A 20,565-nucleotide genomic window follows, 5' to 3' on the forward strand; every position below is an offset into this window, starting at 1 on the left:
TTTCCTATTGGTAATTTGTTAAGTAATTGCCCTATCAAAGTCCCTTTACCCTATAAAAACCCATCTTGCTTTCTCGGAAGTGGCTGCTTCTTGGAACTTAGCCGGCTTAGTGAGCGGTGTCCATCTCAATAACTGCATACAGATATATATGATATATATGTATAGATATATAATATATGTGTGTATATATATCATAAATATGTGTATATATAACATATATATTATTACCAGGCATGCAGGAGCAGAGGCGGCCTGACTGCGTTCTTTGAGACCACCCCCACGGCGCACCCCATTTCCCTTCTGCCTTTGTTTTCCCAGGGCTGGCCCCGGCGGGTCCTTAAGGAAGGGTGCTGCTGTATTGATTGATTGATTGATTGGTAATCGGGGGAGGAGGCCGCAGCGCTCGGGGCTGAGCTTTGGAGCGACGCTGGGCCGCAGGGACGAGGAGGGAGCGCGTGGCTGGCTCGGACTGCAGGGGGAGGCCCTGTAAAGCCCGCGCAGCGGGGCTCGAACTGGGGGGTGGCACGGTGGGCGCTCGGCTCTGGAGCCCCAGGGCCTGACTTCCGGGCTCAGGTTTTCAGCTCGCTACGGGAGGACCTGAACCGCAGGTCGCTTCTCTGCCAAATGGGGAGAATGGAACAGGGGATGGATTTGTTCAGACAGACCCAGGGTAAAAGATCCTTCCTCACACGGACAGCCACGCCCCTGCCCCCTCCTCCCCGGTGGGTGACTACGTAGGAACTAGAATGCCAAACGCGCGGTGCGCGGGGGACCGCCTTCCGCTGCGCACCGGAAGGAGCTCCCGGAAGGGGCGTGGCTCCGCCTTGGGATACGGAGAGGGCGCGAGAACTAGGCTGCCGAGAGTTCCTCGCCGCGGGAGGGGCCATGCTGAGTGCGCCGTGGAGACGAGCTGCGTCTGCGCTGCGGGGAAGGCCGCGGAGCAGGGCAGTGCACGCAGCGGGGCCCAGGTCGGCCCCCGATACCCCGGGCTCGGGCCAGGCCTCGCCTCCGGCCGACTTCGACACGGCCCTGCTGGACGTGCTGGTGTGCCCGCTCTCCAAGAAGCCTCTGAGGTGAAGCGCCCTGCGGGGAGCGCGGGCGAGGCGGGCCTAGGCCCTGCCTCTTGTTGCGGAAGGGAACAGAGAGCCTGAGAGGCCTAGGGCGCCCTCGGAGAGCCCCAGGCCGTGGGGAGTGGGCTGCAGAGCCCCGCCCCCCAACCGCCACGTGATCCGGGCCGATTCCCCAGACCTCTCTAACGGGTGGGGGGAGGAGGGGGCGGGGGCGGGAGCGGGGACGGAGAGGGCCCTCCTACCACGTGCACCCGCCAGCTAGGCCAGTGTTAGTTACAACCGTTTTACCGCCACGAGAAAGCGAGGCCCAGAGAGGCCTAGTGCGCCCTCGGAGAGCCCCGCCCCCCCAACCACCACGTGACCCGGGCCGATCCCCTGACCTCTCTAACGGGTGGGGGGAGGGGAGCGGGAGGGAGGGGGAGGGAGCGGGGACGGGGGCGGGGACGGGGGCGGAGAGGGCCCTCCTACCACGTGCACCTGCCCCCTAGGCCAGTGTTAGTTACAACCGTTTTACCGACACGAGAAACCGAGGCTCTGAGGCGCCCGCCTCCGCCCAAATACATACACGCATACACATAAAGTATGTGCCGCACATATACTGTGTATGCGGCCCATGTGGTACGTATTTACTTTGTGTAATGCCTATATACTACATATTCTATATGTAGATAAATGGATGGAGGGACATTATATGTGCTATATATGTACTGCCTATGTTCCACGTACTCCAAAATGCATGTAGAGTATGTGTATATGTCATATATATGTGTGTGTATGTTATTGCTTTTCAGATCCTCTAGTTCTGTTTTATCTAGCCCTTAGAAAGCGTCACCAAACTGTTCTTCCACAGTGAAGTTTACAAAAATGATTAGTGCTGTATTATTTTTTAACAAAATAGAATGAATTGGAGTTAATAAAAGAAGGGAAGACGTTAGTATTAGTGGAGAACAGGGAAGACTTGAAGAAAAAGACTTGTTGGGATTTGGAGAAGAGGGGGAGCATTTCAGGCATAAAGAGCAGTCAGTGAAAATGTAGGGTGGATTCTCATGTCAGAGCAACCCCGAGGAAGACAGCGTCATTGAATCTCACTGTACTTGGAGGGGAGTAAGGTCTAGGAAGACTGGAATGGTAGGGAGGGGCCAGGTTATGGTAAGCTATAAAAACTGGAGGGTTCAGGGACAGCCAGGTGGTACAGTGGATAGAGCACTGGCCCTGAAATCAGGAGCACCTGACTTCAAATATGGCCTCAGGCATTAGCTGTATGACCTTGGGCAAGTCACTTAAACCTTTTGCCTCCCCAAAACAAAACAAACAAAATCCCGTATAGGATTCTTGGTTCCAGAAGCAATAGGGAGCCACTGGAGTTTATTAAATGACAGTGGAGGCTGATGACATTGGGGGCTGGCGACATTGTCAGACCTGCAGTTTAGGAAAATCCATTTGACTGCTGAGTGGAGAATGAACTACAGTGGGAGAGACTTGAAGATGGGAGATCAGCCAGCAGGCTATTTTCATATTTCAGGTGTGAGCTTTGAGGATCTATACTCAGGTGTCCTGCACTTCTCAGTCTCAGCCCTTTTACCAGTCTGTTACATTGGGTGGTGCCAGTATCCTAGGATAAGGGGAAGCCTATTACAGAAATGTTATGAAGGTAACAGGAGTTAATAACAGAATGAAGATGAGGAGTGAGAGAGAGTGAGGAGTACAGAATGACACCTAGGGTCTATTAACTGGGATGATGTTACTCTCAACAAAGAGGGGAGGATTTGAGGGGAAAGATATGTTCAGTTTTGGACAAATTGAGTTTAAGATGTTTAGGAGGTAACCAGTTCAAGATGGTCAGTAGGCAGTTGGAAATTTGAGATTATATGTCAGGGGTGCAGTTAGGCATGGACAAATAGATATGAGGATCATCCTCATGATTGAATCCATGTGAGTTGATGAGATCACCAAATGAAATAGTATATAAAGAGAAGAGGACCCTGGGTAGAGCCATGGGGGATGTCCTAGGTGAGTGGACATGAACCTGCTGAGGTTCTAGCAGTGTAGCCTGAGAAAGTGTCATCAGACATGAGGAAGGAAAACGAGAAGAGAGTAGTAGTTGGTGGTAGTGGTGGTGGTGCTATTGGTAGTAGTAGTAGTAGTAGTAGTAGTAGTAGTAGTAGTAGTGTACTACTAGTGGAAAATAAACATTTATTAAATGCCTAATTCAGCAGGCCCTGTGCTAAGCACTGGGCATGCAAAGAAAGGCTGTAGACGGCCCCTGCCCTCAAGTTTACCATCTCCTGGGGGAAGACATTAGATCAGAAGAAGCTGAAGGGTGAGAGAGGAATGGAGGATCTGGGAGGAGTTCTCCACTGTCCCCAGTCTGAGGAGGGGAGGAGCCCCAGGAGTAAAGGGTACAAGGAAGGGAGTGATCACCTGTGTCCAAGGCTGTCGAGGTGGAGAAGGATGAAGAAGATGAGAAAAGTCCATTCATGACAGCCTCCTTCTCTTGCTCTGTGGTCCTCTATGTCTGGAATGTACTCCCTCCTAGACTTTAAATAATAAAAATGATGATAGCTAACATTTCTGTGGCACTTAGTTATGTGCCTGGCACTGTGCTGAGTGCTCTACAATTATGTTTCCATTGGTTCCTTACAACGGCACCAGCAGGTTGGTGCTGTTATTGTTCATGTTTTACAGGTGAAGAATATGACTTGCCCAGGGTCCTACAGGTAGTGTCTGAGGTCTCTATTCACTGTACCCTTGGTGCCTCACTATACTAATTAGCTTCCTTCACAGCACTGCTTAGGTGCTGTTTCCTGCAAGAGAACTTTATTGCTACTCCCAGTTATTAGCACTTTTTCCCCCTCGAAATTACTTTGTATTGTGTACATGGTATATATCCCAGTAGGATATGTATGTATCTGTGTGTGTTTATGTGTGTATATATATATGTGTATATATATACACACATATATACATATGTATGTGTGTGTTTATGTACATATATATACATATATAGTATGTGTATGCACATACATACACACTCTTGTTTTGCCCTAATATTTCCAGTACCTAGCAAAGTACCTTGCTCAATAAGTGGTTGGCCACAAGCCCATGATCTCCATTGACAGATGAGTTATAGATTCATTGAGGTGAAGTGATTTTATTTATATCAAGAACACAGTCAGTGTTTGAGGTAGCATTTAAACTCAGGTCGCTCCTGATTGTCTAAGACTTTTCCCCTTGTGCTATGCTTCCTCTTAAAAGGAATGAAACTATTTTGGGTGGGCAGAGCTATTTGATATTTTCTGTGTAACATGGCAGAACAAAGGCAGATCTGAAAAAGTATAACAAAATGGGAAAAGAAAAATGACTTCATTTGGGGAGGAAGTGGGAAAATGATGAAATTCTTTTTCAGAAAAAGTTTAGTTTCACATGGGAGAGTTTAAAGTTAGACTGCTTTAAAGCAAGAGTTGCTTTATAGGATAGAACTGGATAAACTGAGTGATTTACAACCACATTCTAGGTAATCATTTTTTTTATAATTTAAATAATTGATTTATTCCTGTTTCTTGTTTTGCTTAGGTATGAAGTATCGACAAATGAACTGATTAATGAAGAACTGGGAATTGCTTATCCTGTCATTGATGGTATTCCTAATATGATACCCCAGGCAGCAAGAATGATACACCAGAGTAAACAGCAAGAAGAAAAAGAACAGTAGTAGTCTGCTCTTATTAAAAACGAAACTCCTGGACACAAGACATTAGGAGGAGGAAAAGATATGCAGTCAAAGAAAATGTTTCTGTCTCTCCCCACGCTGACTGTCCTTGTTCCCCTGATCTCTTTGGCTGGACTGTTTTACTCCGCCTCTGTAGATGAAAACTTTCCGCATGGCTGCACCAGCACCAGCAGCCTTTGCTTTTACAGTCTTCTCTTGCCGATCACCATACCAGTGTATGTGTTTTTCCACCTCTGGACTTGGATGGGCATAAAACTCTTTAGACACAATTAAAGCAGTCGGAGGCCACCCTGAGAGACTTCATATAGTAAGGCCATGTGATTTAAATTTAAGCAGAAAAATGATTCTTGTTTTACTCCACTTAACTCTTAACATACTGGAATGATCTCATTTTCGTAGGGAACTAAGATTTTCATCCTTCTCTTAGACACTCTGGGTGAAAGAAATTTAAAATGATCTCTTTTATCTTGCCTTCTTTTCCATAGTTGCAGGGGGGAGAAGAATCCCTGTGTTTGTTTCATTAAGTCCTTGTTGGACTTAACCCTAATCTTGATGTGTATAAATGTTTGATTTTTAATTTTGATTAAACTCAACTAAAAAAATACATTTACCAAAAGGTTTTTGGATTATTTTGTTTAGTAGATTACAGGCTTTGGGGTAGTGGAAGGTAATGATAAAAATAACAAATATTTTCAGATACTACACCAAATAATTTGTTCATTTAAGTAGTTTTAAGATAAATTCATTTGAATTAGCATTCATACAAAAGTTTACAGTAAAGTGGAAATTGATGTCTGTAGCAAAACTGCTATTTTGTACCTTTATTTACAGAAATACCATGTGAAAAGTAGTTAATTTACAATTAGTCAGCAAATATATATTGAGCGCCTGCTGTGTTCCAGGGACTGCCAGGAGCTAGAGCATAGAAGGACAAAAATGAAATAGCTTGCTTTTCAAGGAACCCTACCTTCTAATAGGGAAACAGGATGTGCATAAATATTGTTCAATCATGTCCCCCTCTTCACGACCCCTTTGGGAGTTTTCTTGGCAAAGATAATGGAATGGTTTGCCATTTCCTCTTCCAGCTCATTTTATAGATTAGGAAACTGAGGCAAACTAAGGTTAAGTGACTTGCCCAGGGTCACTCAGTTAGTAAGTGACTGGATGAATCTTCCTGCCGCAGCCCTCTATACACTTTGCTATATAGCTGTAGCTGCCCTACAAATAAATAGGATTTTTTTTTTAAGTGAGGAGAACATTAGTAGCTGGGGAGATGAGGAAAGGCAAAGTACAGGAAATGACAGGTTTTGAAGTGGCGATAAGGCAGCAAAGTTTTCTAGGCATTGGTGCATAGGTAGGAAATGGAATGACATAGGTGGCTGGACTGTAGCCTGTGGAATTGGGAATAATGTTGGACAGGGAGGTTGGAGCTAGCTTGTGAAAAGCTTTCCTCAGAAGCTGAGTGGGAGATTTTGTTTGGTCAGAAGCAATAGGGAACAATTGAAGTTTATTGAATAGGGGAGGGATGTGGGCAGACTTGCGCTTTAAAAAGACCTTGCAAAAGAGAATTTGAGAGGATAATTATTATTCCAAATTTTAGATTTTCCTTTAGAAGCACTTAGTACTCAAAAGTCTTTTTCACTTTAAAAGATTAAAAAAATCCAGAACAAACCATGGTCATGGATTTAGAGCTAGAAAGGACTTTAAAGGCCATTGGGTCCAACCTCTTGTTTTGCAGATGAGGGACCCAAAGCACAGGTGAAGTGCGCTTGTACGAACAGTCACCTGGGTGGTATCTGATGCAAGGTTTGAACTGCCCTCATCTTCACTCTTTGTTTTAGCCACTCCATGATACCTCTAGGCAATTTCTACATTTAATTTTTTTCCCTATTGAGTGAGGAACAAGGGCCAATCATTTGATGACTGCATCATAATGTTCCTGATCTTCTTTAAGAGATACTTTTACAAAGTGGTGGGGTCCCAATGGCATGATGTAAATGCCGACGCACTCCTACTGTATTGTTACGCTATTATCTATGGACTTCACAGAATGTCAGAGTTGTAAGGATGGGGAAGGACAAGCATTTATTTGTGCTAAATACCAGGTAGGTGCTGTCATTAATTCCATTTTATGGTGAAGGAAACAGGCAAGAGCTTAAGTGACTTGCTCAGGATCATACTACTAGTAACCGAGACTGGTTTTGAACTTAGGTCTTTGTGACTCTGGAATCTGCCAAGCCTAGAGGCCTGTATTGGGCTACCCGAGTCTTTCTTACCTCACCTCCCGAGGTCTTCGGCTGGCCACGCCGGATGCACGTATGAGAGAAAGGACGTTCCAGAGTCAAACAGGGGTTGAGCTTTATTACAGGGTTTCGGTTACAAGTGCAGGGGGATCTTCTTTCTTAGGAGGAAGAGGGGGAGATTTCCTAAGGAGGCTAAGCTTAAGGGATTGGAAGTAGAAGTACAAGCGGGGAGAGAGGGGGAGGGGAGAGAGAAAAGAAAAGAAGCGGAGCCCTACTTTTCTCTTTGGCTCCACACGTGCTAAGCGAGAGCTTTCTGGCTTCCTCATTCCTACTTAATCTTCAGCCACACAGTTTGCATCTCAATACCGTGCTGTTAGGTAACTAGGTGTGCTCCAATCCGGGACGACCTCGAGGGCAGGGAGACTCCACCCATCAGGTATCTCCGGGGGAGAGGCGGAAATACCCGAGCTAGCCGAGCTAGCTCGGTCTGACCTTCTCGAACCCCCGCTGTTCATGGAGGGCCTCGTAAGACTCTAAGATTTAGAAGTCCCACTTTTACCCGCCCGAGACTGTCCACATGGATTTGAGCTTCCAGTCCCAACAGGAATCAGTATGTCATCCCTGAGGAGGGGACCTCCAAAGCTATTCCAGCTCATGCCTGTCCCGTCTACAAAATACCTAACATGATTATCTTATTTTGGAAGGCTTTAATTAATTGGAACTCGTGTCCCAATGTAACCATTTCTACCTTTGGAGGGTCTGGACTATTAAGGATGTTTTTCCTTACCTCAAGATTAAGTATACCTCTGTAACTTTCAATCAAGCATTTTTTAAGCACTTACTTTGTGCTAGGCGCTATATTACAAATTGGGGCTACAAATAACACAGAATGAGACAGACTATAAATATGTACAACACAAATACAACTTCTAGTTCTGCTTCTTAGATCTGTCCATCCAACCAATTCCATCTAAATGGTCTGGCCTACAATCTTTCCATGTTATTCACAAAATCAGCGTGATACTTCATTAAAAGTTTTGCAAAAATCTCAATTCTATCCATAGCATTCCCTTGGTAATTGTTGGCATTTATCTGAGGCATCCTCTAAGATCATCCAAACCCTTCCTGTACATTATCTCATTTGATGAAACTGTTTAGTCCAACAAGAAAGGGCATAATTCTGGCACAATCTGTTCTTGAAGTCATGTAACACTTCTCCATTTTTTTTTAACGTTTGCTATCTGTTTAACATCTTTTGCCTTGAATAATAAATACATCCTAGAATTTAAAGAACATCCTGTTCAGTGGGTCAAAAGATCCTAGATTTAGAGCCAAAAGGGACTTAAAGGAGTCATCTCAACCACTCTCCCATTCTTACTGAAAGATCAAGTGACTCTCCTAGTGTCCCACAGGTATTAAGTGGCAGATCATCACTTTGAACCCAGGTCTTTTGACTGCAAATATAATATTCTTTCCACTGCATCATGTTGCTTCTAGGGTAGGTCCCTAGTACTTGTCTCCTACAGAAGTCCTTTGTGGGCCCACTTAAGATACCCAACGTTACTCCTTACTAGTCCTCCCTTGCTTGACTCAGTGTGACCATTTGCACAGCATCTTAGGTGTACATGGAGAATGAACAGGTATTCAGCCTGGCTCATTTGCTATACCTTCACAGCATCACCCTGCCAATGAGAAAGGAAGCATGGGGTTGACCTGGCATTCCAGAGTCACGCAGGATGGGCTGGCATGGATGGCCCGGTTGAAGAAAAGACCTGGGAGAAGAAAAGTGGACCGGGGACCTTGGAACAAAATATAATTGGCAACAAGTCTTTTCCTTAATTCTTACTTTTAAGTGGAAATTCCTATGTCTAACTTCAAGAAGTGAAACTCGGTACATAAAGTCAATAGATCATCAAATATTTATTGATCATCTTTCTTAACAGTGATATATAATTTTAAGGTTGGAAAATCTTTTTGAAGTACATTGATTTTTATAACAACCTTGTGAAGCAGATGCTATTACTGTCCTCAGTAATAAGGAAATTTTTTAAGTCAAGGATAGGAATAAGGAAATTTAGTCAAAGAAAACCATTTGCTCAGGGTCATATAGCCAGTAAGTGTTTGAGACAGGATTTAAATCCAGTCGTCTGGACTCTGCTATGACCTGCCACCTTTGGGGATAAAATGTATAAAATAGGACCCCTTTCCTCAAGGACCTCACAATAGAGTGCGGGAAACAACACATTTCAAGAAAACAAGATTGGGCAGAATGTAACAATGACCAAATAAACAATGAGCAGAAATAAGAAGATGCCTGGGCTGAGAAGGTCAAATGCACCATAGGAGTAAAATGTGACATGAGTCGAGGAGTTTCATTGAGCATTTTCTTTTTCTTTTTTTTAGAGAGCAAATAGTCTGCTTCCATCTGCGTTCAGAATCCATAGTTCTTTCTCTGGATGTGGACAGCATTTTCCATCATGAGCCTTTTGGAGTTGTCTTAGATCCTTGCATTGCAGAGAAGACTCAAGTCTACGGAGCATTTTTCTATTTAGACAGCGATAAATTGTTTTTCTACCACATTAGAACTGACTAATTTTAAAGTGAGGAACTTTATGTTGTCGTTCAATCATGTCCAATTCTTCATGACCCCATTTGAGGTTTTCTCGGCAAAGATACTGGGTTGGTTTGCCATTTGTTTCTCCAGCTTATTTTACAGATGAGGCAACTGAGGCAGATAGAGTTAAGTGACTTGCCCAAGGTCACACAACTAGTAAGTGTCTGGGGGAGGATTTGAACTCAGAAAGATAAGTCTTCCTGAGTCCAGGCCCAGCACTCTACACCACCTAGCTGGGTAGAGTTATGATGAGGAAACTGAACCCAAGGTAAAGGGAATTGCTAAAAGGTTACAAAGCCAGGTGACAAATGCAGAACTAGACCCTAACACACTTAACCAGCATATTCTTTATGCTACATTACAATTGGCTTTACACTGTATAGAAACTTTTTTTGGGGGAGAAAGACCAACCCTATCCATAGGCCTATATTTTACCAAATTGATTTTCATAGCAGGGAATTCTATTAACAGAAAAGTTGGAGAAAAGCAGAGACTAAACTAAGTAACTTTGTATAATGGTCATTAGAAGTAATTACTACATTGCCAAGTATAGTAAATGAGCTCTGCTTTCTTGCTTAAGGACATGCAGGGAAAATCAGAGATGAGTCTAGGAAAAAGATGTCAGGGAAAAGCAGAGGAGGAATTTCTACACTTTTTCTATGGAGGACATGGTTTTAAATTAAATTTAAAAGAAAAAAGTCCATACCTAAAAAGTAATTTTGTGCACAAAATAAAAATAGGCTAACCGCCTTTCTATCTTCCATGAATTTAGTTCCAACACTGTGTCCTTCACACAGCCCTGGTTAGGGCTCTAAGAACTTTTCATTCTTCATCCAGCCTCTCTATCTTCTGAATAATCCTTCTGGCTCCACTCTTTGCCTTCTCTTCTGAGCTGGGTCTTCCCTGAATCAATTCTTATTTATGTTGCTATCATCTCATCTCATCTTACTCATTCATTCATTATATTCAACAGCCATGAGGACCATGAAAAGCTTATTGTGATAAAAGCTCTTCATTAAATGCTAAAGACACACTAATAATTAGAATGAAGCAGGCTGCAACGCTTCTGGATTGTTGTTAGGATTTCACTTTTTTAAAAAGTCATAAATATATTGAACTAGTAGCATAGTGCATTTTCAGTCCCAAAGTCTTTTTTTTTTTTTTGGCAAATGTTTGAATGGTAGCTAATAGGCAAATCCTCTGTTGTTATCGATGGCTGTTTGAAGGGCTTTTTCCACTCTTTCCATTGTAGAATATTGTGGCAGGTAAAGATACCGAAAACAGGTAAGTACTGTTGGAAGTTCATCTTCCTTTAAAGATTCACGATAGATAAAATTTATTCCCAATTTCTCTATTTCTTGTGCTTGAAATCTGTCACTTCCTGTAAGAAACACTTTAAAAGAAAATAAAATGGAAGTGTAGTTTTTCAAATATTGAGCACAAATTCAAAGAACAGAGGAGAAATTTCATTTGTCCATTTGGCATATTGAATGATGCATTATTATTATTTCAGTACTGGGTGGAATACAAAGTATAGTTCATGGTTCCTGCCCTCAAGAAGCTTATACTCTAGATGGGTAATTAAGGCATGAATATATATATATATATAATGCATGAAATGGTATGTAACATTATAGGATTTAATATTCCAAAAGATTTCATGCTACAGTATGTGTTTCATTAAAAAAAAAATGAGACAAAGTAAACAGAGACTTGAGTCATGAAGAAGTCATGGAGAAACTTGAATTCCAGTTGGGATTTGAGGAATGGATAACATTTTTATTGAAAGAAAAAGGGGAACTGAATAGTTGAGGCAGAAGAAATGTCATGATAAAAATTTCAGAAGGAACATACAAAACATGTTCGGGGGTCATCAATCAATCGGGAGAAAAAGTGATATAAATGATAAGGTTGGAAATTGTGGTTTCATGGGATACTACTGTAAGAAACTCTCCCTCTCTCTCCACACACACATACACACATATACTCATATACATACATACACACACATACACACATATACATACATACATACATATTTTTCAGAGATGCATGAGAGGACTTATATATATTGAGGTAGACTGAAATGGGCAGAGCAAGTCATATACAATGACTACCACTGCCAAGACTTCGCTAGTTGATGAATGCCCCTCAGGGTCTGCTATAGCTAAACTGACTACAAAAGCTAACATTTATGGTGTACTTATAGTATTTCAGGCACTGTGTTAGGTTCTGAGGTCCATCTTGGCATTAGGAGAAATTAGAAGAGCAGATGAAGCACTTTCATTATATAGAGACATTTTTGTATAAAAACTAATAAATTCAAGAATAAAATTTGTAAACAATCATGATTTAAAAAAAAATGTTAACCATACTTTTCCATGAAATTATGCAAATTAGTTTATTTACTCTAATTTCATGTTTTAACTGACTACCAAACCTCTCTGCTTGGTAATTAAGTCAAGCATCTGCTGATTAAGCTAGTTTTTAAGCTCTTATGTTCTTTATAAAATGTTTAATTTATGGAATAAAAAAGCATTAACATAGTATAATAAAAAGATGTTTACACTTGAAATTGCAAATCTAGTATGTACAACTTGCTGTTTCTTCACAATATATAATAAAGTTATCATGTAAATTTCTTTTTTTCCCCTCTGCCCTAAAAATGGCTATAATTAGACACAAATATATATGTATATGTGTGTATATATGCATGTGTGTCTATATATGCACACATATACACATATACATTCATGCATATATACATACATACAGATAGATAGATTGATATTGTGTTTGTCCTCCGTTGCCAAAGAAGACATGACATCAGAGAAATTATGACATGACTTGCACTTGACTTTGTTTTGAGGGAGGGAGGGTTCTGCAGGTCACCAGTCTCACTTTCTCCTCTTGAGCCATCTGGATCCAGTGACCAGATACTCATTAGGATGACTAGAGACAGTCCAGGATGCAAAGGGAGACCTTGGCCTTTTTAGCCTTAGGCCTATTCAGGTACTCATTTAGGGTGAGGTAACACCCCTACAGTGAATAGTCCTGTTTAAGAAGTAGTTCAGGGGTGGCCCCTTTAATGAGCAAAAGAAAAAATAACTAAATTGAGCTGGAAGGGAAAGGAAACAGTTACAATTGATAATCATGCTTTAGCCAGGAGGGGTCCAGGAAACAGCCCTTAAGTGGAGTTTGGGCAGGGACCCTGTCTATGGGCTTCAGAGTGCAGTAGGTTTAAGGTTTAAGGTCAGGAGAGGAAAGGGCAGGAGAGGAGAGTAGAAGACAGGACAGTAGAGGACAGGAAAGCAAACAAAACAAAGAAAATCTAGCCCGTAAGCCCCAAGTTAACTGGGCATGTCATGGCCAAGTGATGTATAAAAAGATGGTGTCTGAGAATGGGTTTGAGATTTCTTGATCAAAACTTAAAAGACAAGATTTTTGGAGAGAGAAGGAATGAGACTTACAACAGCATACATACATACATACATACATACACACACACACACACACACACACAGAACAAAAAAAAAATTCTGACCATAAATATCATCTATGGTGACAGGGAAGCTAAGGATACAAACTCAGAAGAAATCAGCTTGGAAACATCTACAAGCAAAGCCTCAAAGAAAAATGCAGGTTGGACACAAGTCCAATAAGCATTCCTAGAAGAGTTTAAAAAAAAATATGAAAAAGGAGCAGAAAATCATTTAAAAAACAAAATAATAGCATTAGAGGAAAAACTGGGAAGAGAAATGAGAGCTATGCAAGAAAATTATAAAAACAGAATTAACATCTTGGTAAAAGAGGTACAAAAACCTCCCTAAAGAAAGTAACTCCTTAAAAATTAGAACTGTTCCAGTGGAAGCTAATGCCTCTGTGAGACATCAAGAAACAAAACCAAGTGAAAAACCTGAAAAAAATAGGAGAAAATGTGAAATATCTCATAGGAAAAACAGTTGACCAGGAAAATAGATTAAGGAGAAATAAGTTAAGAATTATTAGACTACCTGAAAACCATCATTTAAAAAAAAGAGCCTAGATATTATATTTCAACAAATTAAAAAAAACTGTCCAGCTCTCTTAGAAATCTAGAAACAATCAATAATTTCATTAAAGATAATGATGACAATGAAATAACATCCCAAAATTTGTGTGGTGCAGCCAAAGCATTACTCAGGGGAAAATTTATATCTCTAAATGCTTGCATCAATAAAAGAGAGAAAGAACAGAGCAATGAATGAAGAATGCAACTAAAAAACTAGAAAAAGAACAAATTTTAAATCCTTAATTACACACCAAAATGGAAGTGTTAGATTTGGTCAGGTCTTGCTAACTCTAAGTCCTAATATCTACTTATTATACCACCTAGGTGCCTCTCTTAGTACCTATATCTTGGGCTGACACTGGGAATCAAAAACAAAGTAGAATAGTTGGAAGGGAGAGCCCTGAATTGCTTTTTGGAAGTTATATTAATGTTCCCAGGCTTCTCCGTAAAACAAAGACTTTTTTTTCACCACCAATATTTTTCTGGTATTTTTATGTGGCTGTGAGAAATGGAACATTGCAGTCCCAAGACAATTAATATTTACGTTCACGTAAATTGTAATACAGGGGTACGTCGTGTACATATATGACTATAAAACATCACAATGGATTATGAAAGAAAAGTAGGGTAAAACATGTCATCGATGAAATGAATAGAAAAAAAAAACCTCAAAGTAATCTAGCCCCATGATTAAGTTCAAGGAATAAAGGATCTCTGTGTTTCATTTGAGGGAAGAGGAGTTATATAGTGTCTATTATATGCCAGGTATTGTGCTAAATGTTTTAGCAATATTATATCACTTGTTCCTCACGATAATCCTGTGAGGTTGGTACTGTTATTAACCCCATTCTGCAGTTAAAAAAAACTGAGATAGAGCATATGTGACTTGTGCAGGATCACATAGTAAGCGGCCGAGACTGGATTTGAACTCAAGTCTTCCTGACACCAAGCCTAGCTCTCTATTTTGCCATAGATGCCTAATTGGTATACTTGTGACATCAAGAAAAGAAAGGGAAACTTCTTTTCTCCCTGAATCATGTTCAATACTGTCCTTTACTGAGGACGTGGACAAGAATTATGCAACATGGGCAACCACTGATGGATTGTGATCTCTATGGTTGTACAAACAGTAACATTAACAAGAAAAACAACCATAAATAGATCTAAAAAAAAATAGATCTAATTCGATCCTCAGAACAATGAATGAATGAATGAAGAATAAGTGAAAAGGAAGATATTATCATTTAAAAAATAGATTTCTAAAGATCAATAACTTACAGAGGAATTCTTTCTTCTTTTCCAGAGACAATCTATGAAAAGCCTTCCAAAACATCACAATGGTAGGATGTGACTTATCATATCCATAGAGATATTCTGAATTCTTGAGAAAGAAAGGGAGAAAGAAAGGTTTATGGAGAAGATATAGAAATTGTTAGAGAAATTTTGAATCCATTTTCCTATTACATACCTCTTGAAAACGTTTCCAGTCATAATCTGGGATTCCAGTCATCACTGCCTTAAGCTCCTCGGGATGGAAAAAGTTGAGTATCTCTTTTGCACAGACTTTGTAAAATCCCATTTGGAACTCCTTATAAATCTTTTTTATAGATGTGTTAAAGATGTAATTAATACATCTGGAAACAAAATCTTCCCTTTATGGAAACCAGAAGATGATCTTTATTAATATATAGTTACATATGTTTCTCTCTGCATTTATGTGTGTGTGTGTGTGTGTATATATATATATACACACACAAAATTGGTTACTTTGTTCCTTTTTTCTCATCCTCCCATTTGCACTTAAATAAATACAACATGGAAGATTTTTACATCTTGTATAACCTTATAAAACAGAAGGGAGTGCAAGTCAGAAAGTGTTTGAAGTGTACAGAAGCAACAGGTCATGAGTCACAGAGACAGATTTAAGAGTGATTCTTATTCCACAGCAGGGCCACTGTCAATGCTTAACACCTACCTCAATAGCCCTTACCACAGAAAAATAGGAATATTGTTATCATATCTTAAGAGGCAATAGAATCTTGATAGACTGGTAGCTTGTCTTTTCAGGAAGGTCTTGTCGTGGCTGATGAGAGATCTTATATAAGGACAGGGAAAATGAACTAAGAAAAGCTATTTCCTGAGAAAATTATTTTAACTTTTATCTTAAGAGAATGATGGCCCTGTGCTGAGTTAAGAAGTCAGAAAGAAGAAGCACTGATGGTTAGAGATGACTCTGGTGGTGAATGTTCTCACAGATGATAGGTTTTAGATATTTATTTCTTTTTAAACTTAGAACACGTGTGTTTGTGTGTATATGTGTGTGTGTGAGAGAGCTTTTTCTTTTCTCCCTCTAGATATGAACATATACATAAACATACATATGTGTATGATCTATATATGTGTATATATATATACACATATGCATATATACATATACACATATATATATTAATGTGTGTATATTGTTTATATGTAGTAGTATTATACATAAATGAACAGCTAGGTGGTATAGTGCATCGAATGCAGAACCTGGAGTCAGAAAGATTCATCTTCCTGAATTCAAATCTAGCCTTAGACACTTACTAGTTGTGTGACCCTGGGCAAGTCAATTAACCCTGTTTGCCTCCATTTCCTCATGTGTAAAATGAGCTGGAGAAGTAAATCATAAACCATTCCAGTACCTTTGCCAAGAAAACCCCAAATGGGCACATGAAGAGTCAGACACAACTGAAAAATGACTGAAGAGCGATATATAAACAATACTTCTCTTTATTGTAAGCTTTTGCTTATGAACTTATGGGCAAGAGGTTTCTCTAGTTAAATGTTTAATAAAAGAAAAACTGGAGTTGGGGCAAAGTTGATATCTAATTTGATCCTCAGAAGAATGGATGGATGAATGAAGAATGAATGAAAAATATCTGAAACTTTTACTGTGTGTCAAGTATCTTCCTAAGGTCCTTGTCCTTAAGGATCTTACTTTCTAATTGAGATAATAATATACAGAGAGAAGTGGTAGGCAGAGAAGGGAATTATGGCTGGGAAGTCATAAAGAGGGTCAGAACAATAGAGCAGAGTCCATTAGCCTCCTTTCCAGAGGCAATGGTAGTGAGTACTGGTGATTTAATGATGAAAAGGAGAGGATGTTTCTACTCCACAGTGAAAAATGGCCAATGTAAAATTATAATCCTGGTCCAAGAAAGTAATTATAGATTAGCATAATATGAATTGAATATCTAAATAAAATCAAATTTCATGATTTGTAGTAGTTATATCCTATAAAGTTGCCATAAATACTGAACTAGTGAATACTGAACCATTGCTTCTAGGGGAAATGAAGGGTTAGGTTCCTGTGAACCTCTGGTAACAAAATTTACTTTTGCACTTTCTGGAGTGATCTCCCATAAAGATTGGTAAATTTCCTCTTCCTTTACCTGAGTGTGCTACATTGTGTGATTCATTGACACTGGTCTCATGGTCAACAACGCTAAAACTTATGCCTCAACAAATATATTTTCTGACACATTTATTTTCTCCACAAGGCACATCTCAGCCTTCTTGTACTTAGGAACACTAGATAGCACTTTAGTAGCATGCTTGATGGTAATTTTAAATAGCCAAATCACACACACACACAAAACCAAAAAAAATTGAGAAAAATGTGGCTCTAAATAGGAGAAAACAATACTTCTTTATAGTATGAGAATTTTAAAAGGAAAGTGGAGTATTTCCTTGTTCAACCTCAGTGGGGAACCAGCACTTTAGGTGACAAACTTTTGGATGCTCTGCCCACAAACATGATGCCTAAGAATGTTCTGTGAGTATGATTTTGGGATTATAAATAAATTTTAGTGAATAGGCAAATTCACAAATATGGAACCTGCAAAGAATGAGAATTGACCTTTTAAGTTTGAGTGGGCATATTTTAATGACTTTGTATTATTACATATAGATTGTTAATGATCTAATAAATTTACTATTTCTTATAATAATAACAGCAACAAAGATTTAGCTCATCTATCTGAAGATAGTTAATTGAAATAAGAAATTAATACTGCTAATTTATTAAGTCCCTAATGACAGATTGAGAATATTAAAACAGGTATTTATTTCTACTATACCTACTTGTTGGTTTTGTCCACAGGTATGGAGTTTCCATTTGGAATTAGGTCAACATTTTTTTTGTCCCAGTATATCTAAAGCAACAAACACATTCAGGTGACAATATGGAGTAGTGATAAAGACAAAGAACTAGTAAGAATTTAAAGATCACTTAATCTATCCAATTATCCAATTATTTTACAATAAGGAAAATTTTATGATTTTACAATAAGGAAATAGCTTCAGAGAGATTAAGTGATTTGCTCAGAGTCAACCCAGCAAGTTGTAGTGTAAGATATTAAACTGAGAATAGGAAGAGACTTTAGAGATAATTTTGTCATAAAATCATTAATTTAGGCACCTCAGAGGTCAACTCTAATCTTCTCATTCTACAGATGATGCAAGAGAGGTGAAGTGACTTGTCTGAGGTCATACAACTATTGAACATCAGAGGCAAAATTCCAACTCATCACCTTTGATTCCATATTCAATGGTTTTCCCTATTATACGACACTTCCTCTTTTTCAGGCAGCCCTCTGCAATTAACTGATTTTCACTTAGGTCTTTGGACTACTAAATCAGTGCCATTTCCTGAACAGAACACTGTACCCATAACCATCTCCCATCCTTTATGTATAGGAATTTTTCTTAGAGAATATCTCATAATTGAGAGCTAAATGAGCCCCTTTGTTTAAAATAAACGTAAAAAATGTAAAAAAAAATTCAACTCAATCATTCCTGGATAAGACTGGCTGCAAAATATACTTTTAATACTAAATTATCCGGTTGAGTTCTTAACATTAAGCAGACAAACCGGACAATTCCTTATTTGTGCTTCATTTTATATTAGGTAGACATACCTCCTACCAAATAAGGAAAAAAAAACTGGTTTATTATAGAAGGTAGAATTTGAGTAAGGGGCACTCTAAATCATTGTGACAAGCAGACATATGTTTATAAACATACGTACATATATGTATATATACTATATTTTCAGTAGTACTTACAGAAAAATATAAGTCAAATTCTTCTGTGTCATCAGCATTTTCATCTAGAAGTAACTTCAAATTGCTGAAGGAAAAATAATTTTAAAAGTTTAAAAAGCCAAAGAATGTCTATGTGAAGTAAATAATAGTAGTAAGGGGTAGTGGGTAGAACATTAGCATATTTGTAGTATGACTCACAAGACCTTAGTTCTCATTCCAGGTCTGGTATTATCTGACTGTGGACAAGTTATTTAACCTCTCTGGTTCTCAGTTAGCTCATCTGTAAAATTAGGAGGTTCTGCGAGATTCCCTTCGAGTCCCTTCTGGCTCTAAAACTTTCCAATTTCCATTAAAGTTTCAGCCTCCTGTAGCCAGAGTTCTACCCTTGTAACTATGTTGCAACTGTTTTCTCGATGCTAATTCTGATGACTTTGGATCAGTCCTCATTTTTCCTGACTTCTCTGATACTTTTGAAAGTGTTGGCCATTCTATTCCTCTAGATACTTTCCCTTAGCTTTTACGATCCTCTTCTTTTTAATTCTCCTACCTGTCTGTTACTCCTTTTCCACCTTCTTTGCTTGATTTCATCTATCTCCCAACTCCTAAGTATGGGTGTCAAAGGTTCATAGATCCAGAGCTATAAAAGGCACTTCAAATCCTAAATTGTGACCTGGAAGGGACTTATCTTGTCTCAGCTGGCTGCACTACTTTATTTCTCCACCATGCTTGCTAATGGATAAATTTGATCATTCTGCAGAATCCTACCTGCCTTAAACTTTTATCTCATCCCTATCCCTACTCTTCCAACTGGAGAGTGGGACCATGAACTCTAAAACCTCCATTTAAGGAGGGAACTCAGCTCAGCAAGTTCATTTCTCATCTGGTTGCACTGCTTTGGAATTCTCTGAATTCACCATGCCCCTGTGTTGGGTACATTGTGAACTTTCCCTGGGATCCCTTCCACTTTTCAGTTTTCTTTTATGTTGTCTTCTCCCTTAGATCAAGTTTCTTAAGAATAGGGACTTCATACTTCCTTCTTCTTCCTTCTTCTTCTTAATTGTTCGTTATTGACTATTTATGGACTTCAGATCTCATCTGGTATAGAAGTTTCCTCTCTCATTAATACCATTCTCCACAGAGAACTTCAAGAGGACCCCATCCCCACTCTCTTGCCTCCCCAAAAGAAAAGATATCAAAGTTTGAAAGTTCCAGCCAGAATTGTGAATTGTCTTGGCAACTGGTAATCCTTACACACGTGCCTTACTACTATTATTCTTTGAGGGTGTATAGTTGTGGGAAAGCATGTCCCTGTTTGGGGGAAAATGCTTTGTAAATAATCACTATTCTTGCTATGTCATTTGAGTAAATGTCTTTACTAAAGAACTGAATCTACTCTACTAGCCAGTTGTTAAAGGATAATACACTAGTAGGGGCTTGTGAGCTATAATGTCAGAAGGACAGACACCTATAGAACCTTGAAAATAGCAATAGCCACCTTTTGGGAAACCCAACTTGCCATTGCCAGTGAAAGTTGGAGGAGTAAGTTGAGAGGAGATGTTACACTGGGATAAATTACTTACTTGCCCAACTCAGGACTCAGCTCTTGCAAATCTTCCAGTGAAGGTTTTTGATCCAAAAGTTTTTTATAGAGAGCTAGTGGAAAAGGAAGGTTGGAGACATTGAAACTGACTATGGAGAGGCCACATAGTACTCCAAAGAGAAAATACCTCTTCTTGGTGAATTTAGGCTGAAAGAGAAAGGAAAAAGGGAGGG

The 20,565-nt window shown here is 39.6% G+C and overlaps 3 protein-coding genes across 3 annotated transcripts in view; 2 read left to right on the top strand and 1 right to left on the bottom strand.

The window, feature by feature from the left end:
• Positions 1 to 771: 771 nt before the first annotated feature.
• PYURF (PIGY upstream open reading frame) lies at positions 772 to 5,404 on the top strand. Its single transcript, XM_072625467.1, has 2 exons — positions 772 to 1,073; positions 4,644 to 5,404. Exons 1-2 carry the CDS (start codon positions 886 to 888, stop codon positions 4,780 to 4,782), a joined length of 327 nt encoding a protein of 108 aa, XP_072481568.1. The 5' UTR covers positions 772 to 885; the 3' UTR covers positions 4,783 to 5,404.
• On the top strand, positions 4,843 to 5,404 carry PIGY (phosphatidylinositol glycan anchor biosynthesis class Y). Its single transcript, XM_072625469.1, has one exon. The coding sequence runs from the start codon at positions 4,843 to 4,845 to the stop codon at positions 5,071 to 5,073; it is 231 nt and encodes a 76-aa protein (XP_072481570.1). The 3' UTR covers positions 5,074 to 5,404.
• Positions 5,405 to 8,939: 3,535 nt separating this feature from the next.
• LOC140514950 (probable E3 ubiquitin-protein ligase HERC6) overlaps positions 8,940 to 20,565 on the bottom strand; it is a 56,429-nt gene continuing 44,803 nt past the window's right edge. The window contains exons 18-23 of the mRNA XM_072625466.1: positions 20,373 to 20,539; positions 18,814 to 18,877; positions 17,831 to 17,901; positions 15,177 to 15,360; positions 14,987 to 15,089; positions 8,940 to 11,050 (exon numbers count right to left, since the gene is read on the bottom strand). Coding sequence (XP_072481567.1) covers positions 10,842 to 11,050; positions 14,987 to 15,089; positions 15,177 to 15,360; positions 17,831 to 17,901; positions 18,814 to 18,877; positions 20,373 to 20,539 — 798 coding nt within the window. The 3' untranslated portion in view covers positions 8,940 to 10,841. The remainder of the gene's footprint in view (positions 11,051 to 14,986; positions 15,090 to 15,176; positions 15,361 to 17,830; positions 17,902 to 18,813; positions 18,878 to 20,372; positions 20,540 to 20,565) is intronic.

This window comes from Notamacropus eugenii, chromosome 7 (genome assembly GCF_028372415.1).
Source record: "Notamacropus eugenii isolate mMacEug1 chromosome 7, mMacEug1.pri_v2, whole genome shotgun sequence".
NCBI classification, from domain to species: Eukaryota; Metazoa; Chordata; class Mammalia; order Diprotodontia; family Macropodidae; genus Notamacropus; species Notamacropus eugenii.